A 20,850-nucleotide genomic window follows, 5' to 3' on the forward strand; every position below is an offset into this window, starting at 1 on the left:
GATTTTAATAAAAATAATTTTAAGCATGGCATTATGGCATATGTAAATATAATGTTAAGTTTCCTTAAAAGGTCTAAATTATTTTATAATTTAATTAGTTTTCTTTTCTATTTTTAAAGATTTATTTATTTATTTATACAAGCACTGGGTACAGTCAGAAGCGCGGGAGGGTGAGAGAATTCACCAGAGCCAGAGTGGGGAACAGAACAGGCAGACTGACGAAATACACTGCTGAGGGGAGCAGCGGGCGCGGTAGGAGAGGTCTGCGCGCACCATGTGGGACCCTCGCTGGTGGCCTGGGATCCAACCGGTGCTGCAGAGGCTGTGGGCAGCTTTGCAGCCCAGTGCTCAGCTGCTGCGCCACCAGGGGAGACCCTAAAAATTAATATATTTTTGATAACACAGTAGAGATATTCTTTTTTTTTCCCCCCTAGATATATTCTTAATGTATTAATACAGATGAATACAGTGTTCTCCTAGATCTGTACTAATACCTCCCAACCCCTACTTTCTAAGAAGTAGACATTGTTATCAGCTGTATGTGTTGTTCTGGACTATTTCCTGGTGTTAGGATGGATGGGTGGGTGTGTACGTGGATATGTTTATGGGTGTTTGCATGTACGGGCATATCCATATATACTTCATGATTTCACATGCAGTTTATGAACACATAATTATTTTTTAAAAAACACAAATATTACCACAATGTTCCTACTGTCCTATAGTTTTGTTTTATTTATTTATTTTTTTAGCTTAATGTTTTGGAGAGCTTTCAAAGTCAATAGAGATAAATCAGTAGTTTTCAGCCCTAACTTTCTATTAACACCACTTGGGAGATTTAAAAAATTACCAGTGACTGTCCTCTACCCAGATTAAGTAAGTCAAAATCTCTGGAAGTAAGCCTCCAAAATTCTAATTTTAAAAAGCTTTAGGTGATTTTGAAATGCAGTTAAGTGGTTCCACTCATTTGGAATCACCTCTCTTGTTCCTGTTCAGAATTTGCTGAGTTTTAATATAACAGGTCCATACAGACAGACAACTTGTCCTTGTATATTATATGCTCTTTTGTGTAAATGGATGTTTCTCTACAATGAGTATCTATGAAGTGAGTGCATGTTTGAAGGGGAGAGAGATTTAAACTTTTTTTTATTTTAAACTATCTCCTTTTTAAAAGATTATTTATTTATTTATTTATTTATTTTTTATACAATAGCTGGGGAACAGGCCAGAGGCGCAGGAGGTTGAGAGGATTCACCAGAGACAGAGTGGGGAACAGAACAGGCAGACAGACCTAAAGCACTGCTGAGGGGAGCAGCAGGCGCGGCAGGAGAGGTCTGCCGCCACGTGGGAATCTCCCTGGCTGGCCGGGAATCAAACCCGCGCTCTAGAGGCTGCAGACAACTTCACAGTGCTGTGCTCAACCCACTGCGCCACTGGGGAGGCCCAAGATTTAAATTTTTTAACAACAATTTTTGCTTACCTAAGCATACCCATTTTATACTTCACCCCATAGATGATGAGAATTTCTGTTTTTCACCCCATTGTCAATACTTGATTGTATCGGTCACTCACATTTTTGTTCATCTGATAGTAAGAATGGTTTTTCATTTTAGTTTACATATCCTCACTTTCCAGTGAAGTTGAGCAACTTTGCATATTTATTGATGATTTGTTTGTCCATCTTTCTATTATTTTGTTTGCTCCTCTTATATTTTTAAGAGTTATCAATATACATTACTTATCCTTCATCTGTTACATATGTTGAAAATATTTTCTCCCTGTATGTTTTAAAATGTTTTCTCCCTGTAAAGATTTTAAGTTTTGATGCAATTGGATTTGTTGATATTTTTCTTTTGCTTTTTCCCATACTTTGTTTAGAAAGCTCTTTCTAACGCCAAGATATTATTTTTTTTTAAAAGATTTATTTATTTATTTATACAAGTACTGGGTACAGTCAGAAGCGCGGGAGGGTGAGAGAATTCACCAGAGCCAGAGTGGGGAGCAGAGCAGGCAGAAGGACCGAAGTACACTGCTGAGGGGAGCAGCAGGCGGCAGTAGAGGTCTGCGCGCCATGTGTGACCCTCCTTTGGTGGCCGGGGAGCAGCCGGGGATCGAACCAGCACTGCAGAAGCTGCAGGCAGCTTTGCAACCCAGCACTCAACCGCTTCGCCACCAGGGAGGCTCTGTAACTCCAAGATTTAAAAAAAAACACATGTTTTCAAGGAACTGTTTTCTAAATATTTATTTATTTATTTAAAAAAGATTTATTTATTTATTTATACAAGAACTGGGGTACAGGCCAGATGCATGGGAGGGTGAGAGGATACACCAGAGATAGAACGGGGAACAGAAAAGGCAGACTGATGAAATACACTGCTGTGGGGAGCAGCGGGCGAGATAGGAGAAGTCTGCCGTGCCTTGTGAGACCCTTGCTGGCTGGCCGGGATTGAACCAGTGCTGCAGAGGCGGTGGACAGCTTCACAGCACTGCGCTCAACCGCCTACGCCACCAGGAGAGGCCCTGTCTTCTAAATTTTTAAAACATTTTAAAATTGAGTTCTTTATTTGTCTTTGTGATTGGCATCTGACACAGATTTAACTCATGCTTTGTAAGGTTACCAACAAGACTTCAGCCAGCACATTACTGCTCCTCCTCCTGTTTACCTTTGGTCAACAATATTGAGAACAATATTTCATGCCAGGCAGTGACAAATTTGTTTTATTAATGAATCACATGACTTAAACATATTTTCTGTTTTCACAGATGAGGAAACTGAAGCACAGAACAGTTAAGTAAGGTCCCAAGGTTACATATGTAGCAGTAGAACTACCACCTACATTACTGGTCATTTTATCGTTTTTTGCCACTGATTTGAAATATCACTATCATGTATTAGATTTTCATATATATTTGTATCTCTATTTGGATTCCTATTTTTTCTGTCTATTCTTGGGCCAATGCTACATGACTTATCTAAAATAATTTCCTGACTATTTCAGTAGCTGGTAGGGAAAGGTCCCTTTTATTGTTCTTTTCAAAAGTGCATTGGACTTTATTTTTAGAAATGGCTATTAGAATCAGCAAGGTACTTAATGGACATATAGTCTGTAAGCATTAATTTCATTTTCTAGAAAGGGGTTTGATATGCCTGTTAGTAGTGCCTACCACATAATTGTAAGTAGTGAAGAATTATTTTTTAATTCTTCAGAATCTCTAAGTTAGATTTCCTTTGTGTTGGTTGATTTAGACAAATGATTTACTTCAACTTTTCTCTTAAATTAAACTGTCTCTTACTGTTTTATAAGAGTCTCTCCTTCCTAACTTCTTGTTGTTTTTATGATCTTTTCAGCTTTTTAAATTTTTCTGCATTTACCAAATACATTTATTATCACAAAGGATAGATTGTGTTACAGTCACAGGGAGGTGTGTATGTCATGGGCGACAATGGGTGTGTAAAGAAAATAGAATGTATCTGGAGATGGTGTGTTTACTATGTTGTAGTCTGATTTATAGGATTATATCACATCTTCTCTTACAAACTTTTGGAAATTCTATTCTTTGGTGAGTCCTCATTGCTAAAGAGATTAGAGGCCAACCAGTGGTATGACATGGACTACATATGTTGTTAATCTCTTTTGAGCATTTTATCCTTAAGCCATCTCAGACTTAATTGTACTTACTCACTAAAGCAAGTCAGCTTTCTTTCATTGCTACTACTATGGTTTTTAAAAGTTTTCCTAAAGAAAGGGTTTTTGGTTGTTTATAGATAAATACTACTAGCAGCCTCTTCCTAAGTTTAATATAAAATCTTCTCAGTGGTTAGGTCTCCTTTTCATCGGATTTTGCTTTCTCCTGATGAGGTAAGCTTAGAAATATTGGAAATAACATATGTTTTGCAGTAAACCATAGTTACAATAATCACACCTAACATTTCTATCATTTGTTGTATACTAAAAATTTCAGGCAATATAAATGTTATCTCCTTCCACTAAAAAAAAGTCATGTTTTTGTATTCGTTGTCTTCCTTAGATTTTGTAGTAGCATATGATACATAATTTTCTCCATGCTGCTCTCTTTATCTCAATTGTGTTGGAGAACATGCCATATAAAGACATTCCTTGTTCCTTTTTCTATTGGCCATTTGGAATAGTCCAGTCTTTGCTGATATACTCAGTGTTTCAAGGAAATTGCTTTGTGCATCCATCTTTTTATATGTTTGTCAGTATATTTTTGGGAAAGATTCCCTAGAATGAATTTAAGGATCAAAGGGTAAATGCAGGGCCTCCCCTGGTGGCTCAGCGGTTGAGTGCTGGGCTGTGAAGCTGCCTGCAGCCTCTGCAGTACTGGTTTGATCCCCGGCTGCCGACGAGGGTCCCACATGGCGCAACAGACCTCTCCTGCTGCGACAGCTGCTCCCCTCAGCAGTGTATTTCTTTGTCAGTCTGCCTGCTCTGTTCCCCACTCTGGCTCTGGTGAATTCTCTCACCCTCCTGTGCTTCTGACTGTACCCAGTGCTTGTATAAATAAATAAATAAATCTTTAAAAAAAAAAAACAAACAAAAAACAAAGGGTATGTTATTTTGCAAGATATTTACAAATTTCCCTTCGTAGAACTCATACTCTTTTGCATCCTCACATCCAGTACATGAGATCCTGTTTCCCTACATGCAGCCTTGCCAACATGGTATGTCATTCTTCCAAGTCTAATGGGTGAGAAATCACAACCCATTGTTGTTTTATATTGCATTTCTTTTTTTTTTTATTTTTTACATCATTGTTCATTTTTAAACAATATTTGCTTCCCCCCAACACTCAGGTGTAGCCTCCATAGAATTTCCTTCACCAGTGACCCATGCACCATCACCACAGTCCCCTGTGCTCAACCCTCCCTCCCTCTGATCATTCTCTCTCTTCCTCCCCTGCAGGATGTCTTTGGTTTATAATTTGTTTTTGTGTTGTATTTTGTATTGTTACTACTTTTTTACACTGATGTCTTATTTGGGTCCCCAATATTCCTGCTATAAGTGAAACCATCCGATATTTTTCTTTTTCCTTCTGACTTATTTCTCTGAGCATAATTCCTTCTAGCTCCATCCACATTGCTGCAAATGGCATGAGTTTTTCTTTTTTTTTTGATTGCTGAATAATATTCTATTGTGTATATATACCACATCTTCTTGATCCAGTCATCTATTTTTGGGCATTTGGGTTGTTTCCAGGCTTGTAGCATTTCTTCTGTTATAAGTGATGTTAAATATCTTTTCATATGGAAAAGAACTACTTGCATTTTTTTTTTCTGTAGAATTTTGGGCTTTTCTCTACTTGTAGAAGGTCTTTTTATTTTCTTCTCTACTTGTAGAAGATCTTTCTATTTAGGGATATTTCCTCTTTAAGGTTGTTCATTAACTTGGGAAAATACCCAGAAAATGTTGATGGCAAAGAGCAGAATACTAAGTTGTATATTCAGTATATATTAGTGTTCAACTAATAAAAGAAAAGTTTGTGTGAAATGTATATAGAAAGATAAATGGCTTCTATACAACCTAAATGTTATCATTAGTTGTCTTTGGGTAGTGTGATTATAAGTGATATTTATGTTATTTTTTTCTGTATTTTAAAGATCTTATGTTAAGCATATTATAAAGAAAGGAAAATAGAAAATATTAAGACTGGCAAGAAAGGTGTATGTTAAATGACTATCAAGGTGCTGATTAATGTATTTAAAAGTTTCATTTAATTATTCACTACTCATTTAGCCACTCAGCAGTTATATATTGAGTATTTACTATGTCAGGGAATGTTCCAGGTGATGGATAACTAGCAGTGAACAAAATAAATTCAGTCATTGCCCTCACTGAGTCTGAAAAAGGAAAAGAACAATAAATTAAAATTTTCATTCATTTGAATCTTGTTATTTGTACTGAATTTTGGGTGAAAATTTCTTTGTTGTCAGACATAATATATTAATGTATAATACATAATACATTAATGTGTGAAGGTATATTTTCATCCATGTCACTTTGTGAAAAAATTTTCCATTGATGCAATCAACCAAAATTCTAGAATAAGGTTTTAGAGGTGAAAGGCCAGGGTAGGAACTCTTTGGCAACTTGTACTTCGAAGAAAAGTTCCTGATTTGGATTGTGGTGTGTACAGTTCTTAGGAAACTCTAGGAATTGTTATGTGTTATAGGAAAGTTGAATAGACAGAAAGATATTCATGATCCCCTGAGAGGGGGTAAAACTGAACCAGATATTAATATGTGGACCCCTTTTTGCTTGGCTAACTCCTGTCGGTTCTTTGGGTGCCTGCTCAGAAATTCCACCTCTTCTGGGAAATGTTTCTGACTTCTAAACCTGGGTAAGGATTCCCACCTGGATATCCCCAGCATCTGATGGCTGTCCCCATCATCACTTTATTATAGTTTATTATAATTACCTCTTTACTGCTTTGTCTCAGATAGACTGTAAGTTCCTTGAAGTTGGGGACTTTATCTTTCACTTTATTCCCTGCATGTAGCGTAGTATTGATCATAGTGGACATTGTAAGGATTATGAATTAGCTCATTGACAAAAACACAGAGGTGCAGATATTTAGTCAAATAAAAATTTGAATTTTTTAGGTGACATGGGATCTGGTTGTCTCTTCTGGATAGGGAATATAGACTTTAGGGCTTGAGCCTTGGAGCTCACCTTAGCCAGTGCATCCTCTGTGTGGTATATTTGGCATGGTCCGTGGAACTGGCAGTGTTAACTTTCCCAGTTGACTGCTGCCTCATCTTCTGTACAGATGGAATCCAGGTACTTTTTTCCTTCTGTACATTTTGGGGATGATGGAGCTCCTCCTATGGACATCCCTCTCATGTGAAGCTCCCTGGCATGGTGCACAGTTGACTCAATGTGATCAGCATTTGCTTGGTCAGTGTCTTTTGGTTCCTTTAATCCAACTGTTTGTCTTATTCTTCCTAGCTTCCTTCCTCCACTTTAGTCCTACTGTTTCTTTGGTCTTACCCTTTGTTCCTGCTCTATCTAAAGCAGCCAGGAATAGCATGGGTCTTGGCATCCTAGAACAACAGTTTTGCTTCAGGCTTTTGGTTGTTCTGCTTAGTGCTGACCTGGGAAATTGCTGTGCCAGCAGTGACTTGAATGATTCTCAGGTTTTGTTCTTTAATATTTCTTTGCATTCAGCATGTACTTTTTTTTTTTTTTTCATCATAGGCTGTAAGGTCAGGTAATGTTATGTCACAGGAAATGAGTAATCTCTCTTCCTGTTTAACCAACAGCCAAAGGTGTTTGAACAATACTTGAATTTGGAAGATAGCAGATTGCTGAGTCATCTGAAGACGTGTTCTGCACTGTCCAAGCTTCCCTATGATCTCTGGTTTAAGAGGTGCTTTGCTGGATGCTTGCCTGAATCCAGTTTACAAAGGCAAGTATTTCTTTCAAAGACATACTGAAGGCTTGGAGTTGGAGAAGAATCCTGGTTTATCATGGGACCATCTTCTAGAATATCATTTTGCTTTAGGACAATATACAGTGGCTAGAAACTAACTTATTTTAGTAGCTAACATAACACATGATTCTGCCACTATAGAAACAAAAATATTATAAATATTAATTTGATGTTAAGTTATATTAATACTGGAAATACTGAATGTACAGTTACACCAATTTGAAAGCCATCAGTATATTAACTGTTGCTCAGTATTCAAATCTGAAATGATCTCCAAGAGCTGTATAGACATGGGCTTTTATTTTCTAGAAATATAATAGATCTTAATCTAGAAAAAAAATCTTATTTCTTTTTCTTTTTTTTTTTTAAAGATTTATTTATTTATGCATACAAGAGCTGGGGTACAGGCCAGAGATGTGGGGAGGGGGTGTGTGAGAGAATTCACCAGAGTGGGGAACATAACAGGCAGACTGACTGAAATACACTGCTGGGAGGAGCAGTGGGCGAGTCAGGAGAGGTCTGCTGCACCATGTGGCTTGCTCCCTGGCTGGCCAGGGATCGAACTCATGCTGCAGAGGATTGCTTCATAGTGCAGTGCTTAACCCCTTGTGCCACCAGGGAGGCCCCCCCCCCAAAAAAAAAAAATCTTATTTCTTAGTTGTCATAATAACATCTTTAAAGTTTATGAAGGCCTTAAAGATTGAAAACTCAAACTCAGCCTTTTCATTAATTTCAGACAGTGTGGTGAGTATTTTCGAATCCTAACCCTTCCCCCTAAGACTTGAAGATGCAGTTGAGAAGGACAGACAACAAACATTACATGAAATCATACTAAGTACATAGAGCGTAATACTAACTTAAAGAGTTATAGGAATTATCAGAATAATTATTTTAGAATGATTACAAATAAGGAACTAGCTCTCTTAAATTCTTGGAAGAGTTTAAGAAATTTGAAAGTGAGTAAATATCATTTCATGTATTTTTTTGTTGTTCCTTAGTATATGATGATTACATTAGCATTATAAAATATTAGTAAAATCTAAACTTTGGTTTAGAACTTTCCTTTTATTCCCCAAAATGTCAGGTATAAAATAGTAAGTAGGGATGGGCATTTTGGTGGGTATCTAGCAGAGATGACCTTTTAAAAATTTTATTTAATTTTGAGAAATTAAAAATTGCCTATATATTGGGCCGCCCCGGTGGCACAGCGGTTGAGTGCTGGGTTGTGAAGCTGCCCGCGGCCTCTGCAGCGCCGGTTCAAATCCCCGGCTGCTCCCCGGCCACCAGAGGAGGGTCCCACATGGTGCGCAGACCTCTCCTGCCTCCCGCTGCTCCCCTCAGCAGTGTACTTCGGTCCTTCTGCCTGCTCTGCTCCCTGCTCTGGCTCTGGTGAATTCTCTCACCCTCCTGTGCTTCTGACTGTACCCAGTGCTTGTATAAATAAATAAATAAATCTTTAAAAAAAAATTGCATATATGTTAGACAACTTAAGTTTTACTAATTTTAGATACATGGTGTACATTAGGTTTTTAGAGCTTATTCATTTTTATTTTTATAGTTGGAAGATTATTTTTATAATTGAGATAACATTGGTTTATAACTCTATGTAATTCAAAGGCATAGGCTCACACCTACTCAGATTCTTGTCACCATACCACACCTACACAAAGGCACCCACATTCCTCTACCATAGTGTACTGTGCCCCCTTCTCCCTCTTTTTTCTTCCCCTCCTTCCATCCTTGTAGCCCTGATAGTTTCATAGTCAGATTTTTATGGTTTGTTACTGTTTTTTTTTTCAAGATTTATTTATGCATATAAGAACTGGGGTACAGGCCAGAGGTGTGGGGGGTGAGAGGAGTCACCAGAGACAGAGTGGGGAACAGAACAGGTGAATTGACTGAAGTACACTGCTGAGGGGAGCAGCAGGCGAATTAGGAGAGGTCTGCTGTGCCATGTGGGTATCTCCCTGGTTGGGGATCGAACTCATGCTGCAATGGCTGTGGATAGCTTCATAGGTTGCATCTTAACCCCTTGCACCACCAGGGAGGCCCAGTTACTGGTTTGGTTTTGTCTGATACTTTGTTTTGCTTTTTGCTTCTCTGTATTCCACATATAGGTGGAACCGTCTGGTATTTTGTTTCTCTTTCCAACTTATTTCACTGTAGTGTTACCCACTACAGTTCCATTTATGTTGTTGCAAATTGCAAGAGGTCATCTTTTTTACAGCTGTGTGGTATTCCACTGTGTATACATTGTGTGTATGATGTATGTATATATGCATACACACACATATCACATTTTCCTAATCTGCTCCTCTGTCTTTGGACACTTAGGTTGTTTCCATAATAGTCAAGTGAACACAGGACTACATATATCCCTTCAAATTCATGTTTTTGCATTCTTCATGTAGATACCTAGGAGTAGAATTGCTGGATTATATGGTACATCTATTTTTAATATTTTGAGAAACCCCCATACTGTTTTTTTTTTTTATAGATTATTAATATGTTTCTTTTTTTCAAGATTTATTTATTTATTTATACAAGCACTGGGTACAGTCAGAAGTGCGGGAGGGTGAGAGGATTCACCAGAGCCAGAGTGGGGAACAGAACAGGCAGACTGACGAAATACACTGCTGAGGGGAGCAGCGGGCAGCAGGAGAGGTCTGCGCGCCATGTGGGACCCTCGCTGGTGGCTGGGGATCGAACCAGCGCAGCAGAGGCTGGGGGCAGCTTTGCAGCCCAGCGCTCAACCGCTGCGCCACGAGGGGAGGCCCCCCACCCCAATACTGTTTTTCATAGAGGCTGGGCCAGTCTACATTCTTACTGAGCGCGTGCAAGACTTCCTTTTTCCCTGTATCCTTGCCAACACTTGTTTTTGGTCCTTATGATATGGGCCATTCTCATATCATTCCTTAATAATAAGTGATTATGAGCATTTTTTCATGTGCGTGTTGACCATCTGCATGTCTTATTTGGAGAAGGGTCTATTTAGCTTTTCTGTCCATCTTTTGATTGGACTATTTGTTTTCTTTATGTTAAGTTGAATGAGTTCTTTATTTACATTGGATATCAGCCCTTTGTCAGATGTATGCTATGTAAATACTTTTCTCCCATTTAGTAAGGTGTCTTTGTTTTACTGGTAGTTTCTTTCACTGTGCAAGAGCATTTTTGTTTGTTGTAGTCCCATTTTTATATTCACTATTGTTTCTCTTCCTGTTAGAAATTATTCCACAAGAAATTACTGAAGCCAGTTATGGAGTGTTATGCCAGTGTTTTCTTCCATGAATTTCACATATTTCATGCATTCATATATTTAATACATTTTGTGTTTATCCATTTTGTGAGATGGTGATCTAGTTTCATTCTTTTGCATGTTGCTGTCTAGTTTTTCCAACACCATTTGTGGAAGAGACTCTCCTTTCTCCATCATATACTTTTGACTCCTTTGTTGCAAATTTATTGTCCATAGATGTGTGGATTTATTCTGGGCGCTCTATTTTGTTGGTTTTTGTGTCGGTTTTGGTTTAGTACTGTACTGTTTTGATTACTTTGGCTTTGTGGTATAGTGTTGAAGTGTGATAATATCACTCTTTTTTTCCCTTATTACAATATATTATACTTCTGCCATTTTATTATTTTTTATTTTACATATTTTTTTGCACATCATCACTTTCTCTTTTTGTCAGGATTGTTTTGGTTGTTCAGGATTACTTTGGCTAATTTTGTGTTTACATGTGAATTTCAATAATGCTCATTTTGTTTCTTTGAAGAATGCTTTGGAGCCTTGATAGGGAATGCTTAAACCTATGTATTGCTTTGTGTAAGATGTCCATTTTTATAATGTTACTTTTTCCCATTCATGGGCAGGGAATAGCTTTCCATTTTTTGGTCTTTTCTGTTTCACTGTCTTAGAGTTTTCACTGTATAGGTCCTTCACCTCCTTTGCTAAGTTTACTCCCAGTTATGTAATTATTTTTTTTAAAGATTTATTTATTTATGCATATAAGAACTGGGATACAGGCCAGAGGTAGGCGGGTGGTGAGAGGATTCACCAGAGACAGAATGGGGAATAGAACAGGCAGATTGACTGAAATACACTGCCAAGGGGGAAAGTGAGCAAGTCAGGAGAGGTCTGCTGTGCTATGTGGGTAGCTCCCTGGCCAGGGATCAAACTGGTGCCTCAGTGGCTGTGGATAGTGTCATAGATTGCCACTTAATCCCTTGGCTACCAGGGAGGCCCAGTTATGTAATTATTTTTGATCCAAATGTGAATGAAATTTTTTTCTTGATTTTTTTTTGTCTTCTAGCTCATTATTTGTATATAGAAATATGACTGATATTTATAAACTGATTTTGTAGCCTGTCCCTTTACTGTGTTGATTTATTATTTTGTTAATATTTTAGTATAGTCTTCAGGGTTTTCTATATATATTGTCTTGTCATCTGCAAGAAGTGTTAGTTCTACTTACTCCTTTCCAATTTGAATTCCTTTTATGTCTTTCTCTTGCATTATTACTCTTAACTAGGTCTTCCAATACTATGTTGAATGGTAGTGGTGAAAGTGGACATCCTTGTCTTGTACCATATTTTAGAGGAAAAACTTTCAATCCTTCATCATTGAGTATGATGTTAGCTATGGGTTTGTCATATTTTGTGTTAAGGTATATCCCAGTTTTTGGATGGTAAATCTTATCAAATGCTTTCTCTGCATCTATTGATGTGATCATAGGACTTTTATGAGTCCTTTAGTTAATGTAGTGAATTACATTGATTGTCTTTTTATACTGAACCATCCCTGTGTCCCTGGAATAGTTTCTACTTGGTCATAATATATTATCCTTTTGAAATAAGTTGGCTATGATTTTGTTGAGGATTTTTGCCTCTAATTGGCCTGTAGTTTACTTTTTTTGGTCCTGTCTTTGTCTGGTTTTCATATCAGAGTGATGTTGGCCTCATAGAATGTGATTAGAAACATTTCCTCTTTTTCATTTTTTTGAAAGCATTTGAGAAGGATAGCTTTAGTCCTTGAAGGTTTGGTGTAATTCACGAGTGAAACCTGTGCCTGAGATTTTGCTTTGGGAAGACTTGATTCCTGTTTCAGTGTCCAGCTTGTGAGTGGCCTGTTCAGATTTTCTATTTTTTCCTGATTCAGTCTTGGAAGGTTGTAAATGTCTAAGAAAAATTGTTCATTTCATCTAGGTTTTCAATTTGCTAGCATATAGATGTTTGTAGTAGTTATTTCTGATACTCTGAATTTCTGAAATCTCTGTTGTGACTTCTCTTTTGCTTCTGATTCTACTTATTAGAAATTTCTCCCTTTTTTCATAGTCTAACTCCATGTCTGTCTCTCTTGTTGATTTTTTTTTTTTAAAGACCCAGCTTTTGGTCTCACCGATTCTTTTGGACTGTTTTTTTTTTTTTTTTATTTCTAGTTTGTTTATTTCTGTTCTAATTTTTATTGCTTCTTTCCTTCTGCTGGATATTGGTTTTTTGTTTAGTACCTTAAGATGAGAGGTAAAGTTGTTTATTTAAGCTCTTTCTTGTTTCTTGATGTATGCCTATATTGCTATATACTTAACTCTTAGTACTGCTTTTGCTGTGTCCCATAGATTCTCATAGATCGTGTCTTCATTTGAATTCTTCTTCATGTATTATTAATTTCATCTTTGATGTCCTCATTTATCCAGTGGTCATTCGGTAGTGTATGGTTCACTTTCCATCTTTTAGAGGTTTTTTTTACTGTTTTTTTTGGTGGATGGTTAATTTCTACTTTGATACTATTGTGATAAGGTAATATATTTGATATAATTTGAATCTTCATTAATTTATTGATACTGTTTTGTGACCCAAAACAGAGAATATTCCATGGTTACTTGAGAGAGATGTGTTCTCAGCTTTTTGGGGGTGCAGTAACCTATAACTGTCTATTAAACCCATGTTTCAGTCTATTGTTTCCCTGTTGACTTTGTGTATTATTGATAGTTCCATTGGTGAAAGTTGTTGAAATCTCCTACTACTATTGTGCATGTCTGATTTCAGATATGATAATCTTTGCCTTATATATTATGAACTCCTTCATTTGGTGTGTATGTACTAATGATGTAATATCAATATTTGATGTATTGATCCCTTAATCATTATATAGTGTCCACTGCAGAGATCATGTTTTAGTAATCATTCCATTCTTCTTGCCAGTGTTGTGTTGGAATAGATTTTAGATGGATGACCTTTTTTTTTGGCAGGGAGGGGAGAGTATTATTTCTTTATAGTTCTTTCCTGAAGCTTGTAATTAAAATGTAAGGGGTAATAGATTCTTTAGTGATTTGAGATATCTTGGTAAACTGATTTCAAACTCATGTAATTTGATTATGTCTCCATTTTTTGCAGAGTTTGGGATAAAGTTGTAAGTGGATCCTGTAAGATTCTAGTTTTTGTAGCTGTGGAAATTTTATTAACCTTTAAGATAAAAGTAATGGCATTGAACAGTGCAGAGAAGATAACAAAGTTTCTGGAAAATGTAAGTATTCTTTATTTGATTTGATTTTGAATCTAGGAAAAAAATCAGCCTAGCAAGCCAGATTTTCCTCTTGCATTATGTTATTTCAGAGAAATAATGTGTTTTTACATTATAGCAAACATTTTTTTCCTTTGAAGTGTTTAACTTAAAGTTGGTTGATAGGTTATAGTTGGCATCCTCTGTTTGGGGGTTTGAACAGGGAGACTATGTGCATTTAGGATCAGGATTTAATCCCCCCATGTAACTACAAGAAAAGAAAGAGGTAAACTCTATCACTTTAGGATCAGTAATCTTTGTTAGTGGAAAATGAAGCCTGGTGTTTTGGGAGATTTTTGTAAGCCCTTTCATTTCTGTTACTGTCTCTGATAGAGTCCCAGTTGGTTTTATTAATGTGCTAAGTGTAACTTTTGTGCATGTTGAAAGAGGTCTAAACAAATTAGCTTTTCCTTCTCTATATATCTTAGAATATTCTTAAACAAAAGAGAGGTAGAAGAGATCTATTCCTTAAGGAATTTCACTGGACTCCAAAGTTTAGTCTTTTTTATTTTAACCAGTGGCCTGATAAATAAAAAGCAGTAAGTGAATGTGTATTACAATGATAAATCATCATTGTAATAATTAGTGGCTAATAGTGCTAGAATCTGTGCTAAGTATATTTTTCATGAATGAGCTCATGCTGTCCTATAAATAGCCCTATGAAGCAGGATTATCATTTGCTTTGTTGTAGAAGTGGGATCTGAACCTAGGTAACCTTCCCTGGGGCACATACAGTTAGTGAGAAGTGCAAAATTTTAATCTAGGCAGTCTGACCCCAGAGCTTATCAAGTAGCGTATAAAGAAAAGATGTGATCAACTTCTGAAAAACAGTGAAGACTATAGTGGAAATACATTTTATCCTGTAGTGAGTGAGGGAGATAGTAAAATAGTAATGTGGAAATTTCATGAAATCTGGTTTGCTTTTCAGATTCCTCAAGACAGCTCAGATGCGATTGTGAGCAAGGCTATTGACTTATGGCACAAACACTGTGGGACTCCAGTACATTCATCCTGAACATACCTGATGGTTGTGGTCAGTCAGAGGCCTGCCCTGAGCATTTTGTTAGTGGAACATATCCTAAACTGGTTGAAAATAGGGTTCTTGCTTTGGTGCTCAAAGTGTATATTTTTTATTGCCAGTAAAATTATTGAATTAAGCTACCTGTTGTTGCTGTGTTCTGGAGCAACATTTTCTTGCCACACAGAAGTACAATGTTCTTCTCTGAATAGCATTTTAAGAGTTGTTTGAAAATAGCTTCCCATTTTTGAATCAGTTCTGTCAGGGTGGGTGGGTGCTGTGAGAAGCAGTGCATAACCAAGCCTGCTCTGCTTCTCTCTAATTAGTACCAAGCTAGTTACTTTTCTAAGGTTTATTTCTGGAATACCGAACAACTTCCTTTTGTTGACAACTCAGATTCATCTTTTGTTGATGCAGTGCTTGTTTAAATCTAAGCTGACTGCTTTCTGAGGGCTCGCCCTGCTAAATAGGTTTATAGAAAGGCCTTAGATATTTTTTCCTTCTCTATGCCAGTCAGAATGGAACAGTTATTGAACAAAATATCTAAATTTTCCTACCAGGAGAAAGAGTTCTTGTTGCATTTTTCTGGACTCGTTTTTTTCTGATGGGTCATTAAATGTTGGGTGGACTTCAGGGAACACTCTGCCACCCAGAATAGGAGTGGGAGGAATGGCAAGGTAAGGTTAGTAGTGGATGATCCCCCGGGCCATACTGTGTCTGTAATTGTCATTGTTCATTGGACACTTGCAGCCTTGGAGACTGGTGAGACAGGACCCTTATGGACGACTGACTCAGCTATGAGACCTGCAGGAGCCTGAGTGGCAAGTTGGATTCTCTACCACACCCCCAAGAGATGAAGGAGACAATGAAATTATGGAATTACAATTCTGAGAATTCAGTCCCTCCCTAATGTGGAAAGAGTCTATTGAGAAAAAGTGCAGAGCAAACTGAGTTGCTGAAACTAGCTGTTCTGAACAGTAACATATCCAAGAGTATTTAATTTTTTAAAATGAAATATAGTCAGAAGAAAATTTCTTAAAGCTGGTTACAGATAATACTTTAAAAAAATGATTTGTGGCTAGCCATCCTTTGAGTATCACTTCTGCCCCTGAGAAATTTTAAGTCTGCTTGGGGGTATAAGAAAAACCCACGAGAAGGAATTTCTGCTCCATTTGTCTGCTATCTTGTGATCTTAGGAGGTATGTGAAATTCGTGAGAAGTCTTGAAACAAAAATAATTTTATTTCAATTTATGAGTCACATAAATTGAGTCTTTCCCATAAAATAGAGTGATGTTATTGAATTCCAACTCCAGAATAAGGAGAAAAAAGGATTAGCAGTCTCTCAACAAGGGGTAGTTTCATGGTACTTGCTCCTCTTTACTTACCTCTTAAATGCTGGGAGGAGATGTAGCTGAGAGCATCCTCCCCAGCACCCCTGGGGAGGGGTGAGTGACAGGGGCCCTTGAACTCTTGGAAAGGAGGGAGACTTAGGGAATCGAAGTTCCTTTTCACAGTTTTGAGGGGAACAAGATGACCTTCGAGGGAGCACTATTACTACTGTGCTGTGAAAATGAAAAACACTTGTTTTGCGAGTGTGTTCTGTCAGACCCAGTTTGGTAGACCCTTTCTGGCTATAGGCAGTGGGGCAAGGCTTTATTTTTTAAGTGAGTCAATCTGATACCATCAAGAGTTTTCCTTATTAGAAAACTAAGGGATCTATTTAGCACACGGATTTTTTAAGGTCCACTGTAAGGACAGTGGTGGTGTAGGTGAAGATTCAATTTCATCTTAATACTAGAATTATATTTTGCTGTGGGCCAAGTATTTTGAAAATGTTTTTGCCCACTGCCTTTGGGAAAGGAAAGCACAACCCCTGATGAAAATATCTGCATGTTCTCTTTACTCAAACAGTTTTTTCAGGATGCTGCAGAATTTTTCCTTGATGTTAAAGCCCTGCCGGGATTCTGTTCTGTCCACATGGTCATAGCTAATGTGTGGGGTTCTCCTTCTCCCTTGGAAAACTGGGACTTGACATGACTAAACTTAGTTTCTAGTTCTTTTCTTCTACAGTGTCTTCATAAGTCCTGGTGAGAATGGTTCTAAATATGCTCTGTAGGAGCTGTTGGGGGCCAAGGTGGGTGGGAGTGGCTTTTACCCGATGACAAATCAGAAGCGCAAATTGTAACACTGTACATGCAGGTGTGTGGGTGTGTCTGAGGATGCTTCAGAAAACATAGGCAGAATGAAGGAAGTAGGTTTTTTGGTTAATGGAAAGTTTGCCTGGAAATCGTGGGACCATACTCAAAGCACATGATGTGAGAAAACTCTGAAGGCCATTGTCCTCTGGTCCTCGGGTGTGAGATTTGCTCACCTATCTTGAATTCTTAAGAATCCTTCTTTGAAGATGTGGTACATATACACAATGGAATATTACTTGGCAATCAAAAAAGGTAAACATATACAATTTGCAGCAACATGGATGGAGCTGGAAGGGATCATGCTCAGCGAAATAAGCCAGAAAGAAAAAGAAAAGTACCGGTTGGTCTCACTCATAGCAGGAATCTAGAAAACCTAAATAAGGGACCAGGAAAAAGAATAACTATAAGAAAGAAAAAATCAAAATCAACAAACAACTATGAACCAGAGACACATTATGGGGGGTGGGGGGGGCGGGGAAAGGAGAAATTGGGGTCAAAATATAAGGGGGGTGCAATTGTATGGGGAATATAAAAATTAAAAAAAATAATGCATTAAAAAAAACCAACAAATCCTTCTTTGGCCCCAACCTGTCACCTGTCATGTGGTCATCACCTCCCCACCATAACTTGAGCTTTAGTTTTCCTCCCTGAAAGTGAAGAATTTGCATGAAGCCTGGGACCAGGTAGGATAAAAATAGAGCATATGTGCCCAGGATTGGATCTGAAGACAAGACTCTTGCCCCCAGTGACGGCTGCTGCCCGTGCTATTAAAGTTCAAGCAAGAGTGTCGTACTCCAGACCTGGCAGCCTTGGGAGGGCAGTTGCCTCACCGTCTGGCTCTGCAGTTTGCAACTGCCAGTTGTCACTTACTTTGTCTTTAGCTGTGTGTTCTGGTTGGGAAGAGCTAGAGGACACTTCTTGACCAAGAGGGGAGTGTGGGAATCTTGTAGCAGGAGTTACTGGCATTTCCTCTTGTAGAAGAAACAAAGAGCTGTTTCTCCTGTAGACTCTGTGCCAAATGAAACTGCTTGTGGCTCTTGGCACAAGCCGCTCCTCTCACCATCAGTTGTTGCTTACCCAGAGTTGGTGCCAGTTTGAGTAGAAGGGAGGGTGAGTGAAGAAAGAGGGGTGGTAAGAACAGAGAGGTGGGCATTTTTCTGGAGGATCACAGGATGAGGTAGGGTTGCTGTTCTGCTTTCCTGACCAGCACCTCCCTTTTCTTTCAGGTCTTTCAGCCTCACCTTATGGAAGTGACATTCCCCACCTTACTCTTAGGGTTGGTTTTATTGCAGGTTAACCAAGCCATGAGGATGGGGTGAGGGGATAGGAGACTTGATCAGGAAAGGATGTGGGAAAAAACCTTCAGGAAGCTGTCCTGACTGAGGAGAACTTCAAATAGAGTATCACAGAAGTGCTTAGTTCAGACCTCAAAGTCATCCTAAAATGTAGGTGATACTGTACTGTAGAGTTTATCAGTAACTTAGACACATGAGTACTTGGCCCTGCTGACACTCACTGACCTCTGAGTCACCTGCTTAACCTCTTTCTGGTCTTCCCCCCTTAGCCCTTCTTTTCCTCAGGTGCTAACAAGTAGCAGCCCTGTCTTGTGGGTCAGTTTTGCCTCTCTACTCCCCTCTGCCTGCCCTCTGGATGTGTTGCTCTAAAGTTTCATGAGAGTCAGTCATGAGGAGATGCTGTTAAACTTTCCACTCTGAATCACTTAGTCTTTTGTTCATTCGTCTTTCATCATGAAATAGATTTGAATGCATGCCTAATTTACCAGGTACTGACTTAATTGCTGAGCAAGTCTTATGGTGTCTGCCTTCTTGGAGCTTGTAATCATGCAGGGAAGACCAGTGGTAAACAGCTGGGTATTTTGTTATCAGTCTTTTTTTTTTTTTTAAAGATTTATTTATTTATGCATACAAGATCTGGGGTACAGGCCAGAGATGCAGGGGGTGAGAGGATTCACCAGAGACAGAGTGGGGAACAGAACAGGCAGACTGACTGAAAAGCATTGATGACGGGAGCAGTGGGCGAGACAGGAGAGATCTGCTTCGCCATGTGGGGTGCTCTCTGGCTGGCCGGGGATGGAACTCGTGCTGCAGAGGCTGTGGATTGCTTCATAGTGTGGTGCTTAACCCCTTGCGCCACCAGGGAGGCCCTTGTTATCAGTCTTTAAGGGCACCTTTCAACACCTGAGCTTCTATAGGGACAGGGTGACTTGGGTTGGCAGATGATTCAGAGGCAGGTTAGAAATACTCTGAGATGCATGGTTCTTTGCTGCTTTTATTAATGGAAGAGATAGCAGAGGGATTGTGGCTATGGGGCTTACAGGGATGAGGTGTGGGGATGGGGCTGAGTCTCTGCCTCTCTCACTAGTTCTGTGACCCCAGGGGATCACTCTGTGTATGTCTTAGTTGTTCCAATGTCAGACAGGAGTTCTGTTATACTCTTTTTTTTTTTTTTAAAAAATTTATACAAGAACTGAGGCACAGGCCAGAGGTGTGAAGCATGAGAGAATTCACCAGAGACTGGGGAACAGAACAGGCAGATTGACTGAAGTCTACACTGCTGAGGGGAGCAGCAGGCGAGTCAGGAGAGGTCTGCTGCGCCATGTGGGTAGCTCCCTGGCTGGGGATTAAACTCATGCTGCAGTGGCTACAGGCAACTTCATAGGTTGCGTCTTAACCCCTTGTGCCACCAGGGAAGCCCAAAATCTCTTACACTCTTTACCCCTCAAATAGAGTGAGCATCATGCTTGTGAGCATCAGTGAGCTTAATGTGAAATCATATTAGGAAGCGTGGAACTCTATGGGTCATTGAGTTTTAAAAAGCATGGTTTGCCACTGTCTGGCCAGGTATTTGGGTTTGTGTTATGCTTAGGGTTGGCTTGGCCCACTCTCAAAAGTCTAGTCAACTCCCAAGATGGAAGGGCATCCCCCTTCCTTGGAGCATCTGTGACATTTCAGGCGCCATTTATTTAGCAATAATCGTTCAGATATCATTCTTTGATCATCTTGAATTTCTGTTGACCTTTCTATGAGGTTTTTCTCTAAAATGCAAGCTTCAGTGGCCAGGGTCTGTCTGGTTTCTTTTGCACATTCCGCTTTACTTGGAAGCCAGGCTACCCTCTTTGCCAGAAACATCCTCTCCCTGATGTGGGACTACATCTTCTTGTCTCTAAGATTCTGCTCAAGTATCACCTCCTCCAGGAAGCTCTCCTGGCTCTCAGACTTTTCTCCCCCAGGCTTCTTTCCATTCAGGGTGCTCTGTATCCTTTCTATCACATTAACTATTTGGTTTAGAATGACCTATTTCTTTTCCATACTAGATCCTTGGGAGTAGAAATTTTGTCTTACTCTGTTTTTCTTTCCCTCAGTGACAGGCACCTTTCCGAGCCCTCCTGGGCCACCCATATGTATTCTTGAATTAGTGAATGCCTGGCTCTGTGTTGATGAAGACTCCTCTAGTGATCAAATAGAATTGTTCCTGAACTAGCGTGCTGGAAAGAGATTTTATTAAGGATGTAGGGTTGAGGCTCAGAAACTGAGAGGGTAGGTCTACTAAACTGAACTCCCTCCTATTATTGTTGGTCTACTCTTTGTGTCTCCTGCATTCTTCT

The 20,850-nt window shown here is 38.9% G+C and overlaps 1 protein-coding gene across 6 annotated transcripts in view; it reads left to right on the forward strand.

The window, feature by feature from the left end:
• TBC1D7 (TBC1 domain family member 7) overlaps positions 1-17,669 on the forward strand; it is a 31,863-nt gene extending 14,194 nt beyond the window's left edge. For 3 of the 6 annotated variants that reach the window (XM_054698437.1, XM_037519205.2, XM_037519207.2), the window contains 4 exons: positions 2,764-2,787; positions 7,283-7,428; positions 13,843-13,972; positions 14,937-15,165. In XM_054698437.1, the coding sequence (XP_054554412.1) occupies positions 2,764-2,787; positions 7,283-7,428; positions 13,843-13,972; positions 14,937-15,023 (387 nt within the window). In that variant the 3' untranslated portion in view covers positions 15,024-15,165. Of the gene's footprint in view, positions 1-2,763; positions 2,788-7,282; positions 7,429-13,842; positions 13,973-14,936; positions 15,166-15,776 lie in introns of those variants that run through there. The other 3 variants (XM_037519206.2, XM_037519208.2, XM_037519204.2) reach the window with 2 other exon arrangements.
• The last annotated feature ends 3,181 nt before the right edge of the window (positions 17,670-20,850 follow it).

The sequence above is a fragment of the Talpa occidentalis genome, unplaced genomic scaffold (genome assembly GCF_014898055.3).
Source record: "Talpa occidentalis isolate TD23 unplaced genomic scaffold, MPIMG_talOcc4v2.1 talOcc4.2, whole genome shotgun sequence".
Lineage (NCBI taxonomy): Eukaryota > Metazoa > Chordata > Mammalia > Eulipotyphla > Talpidae > Talpa > Talpa occidentalis.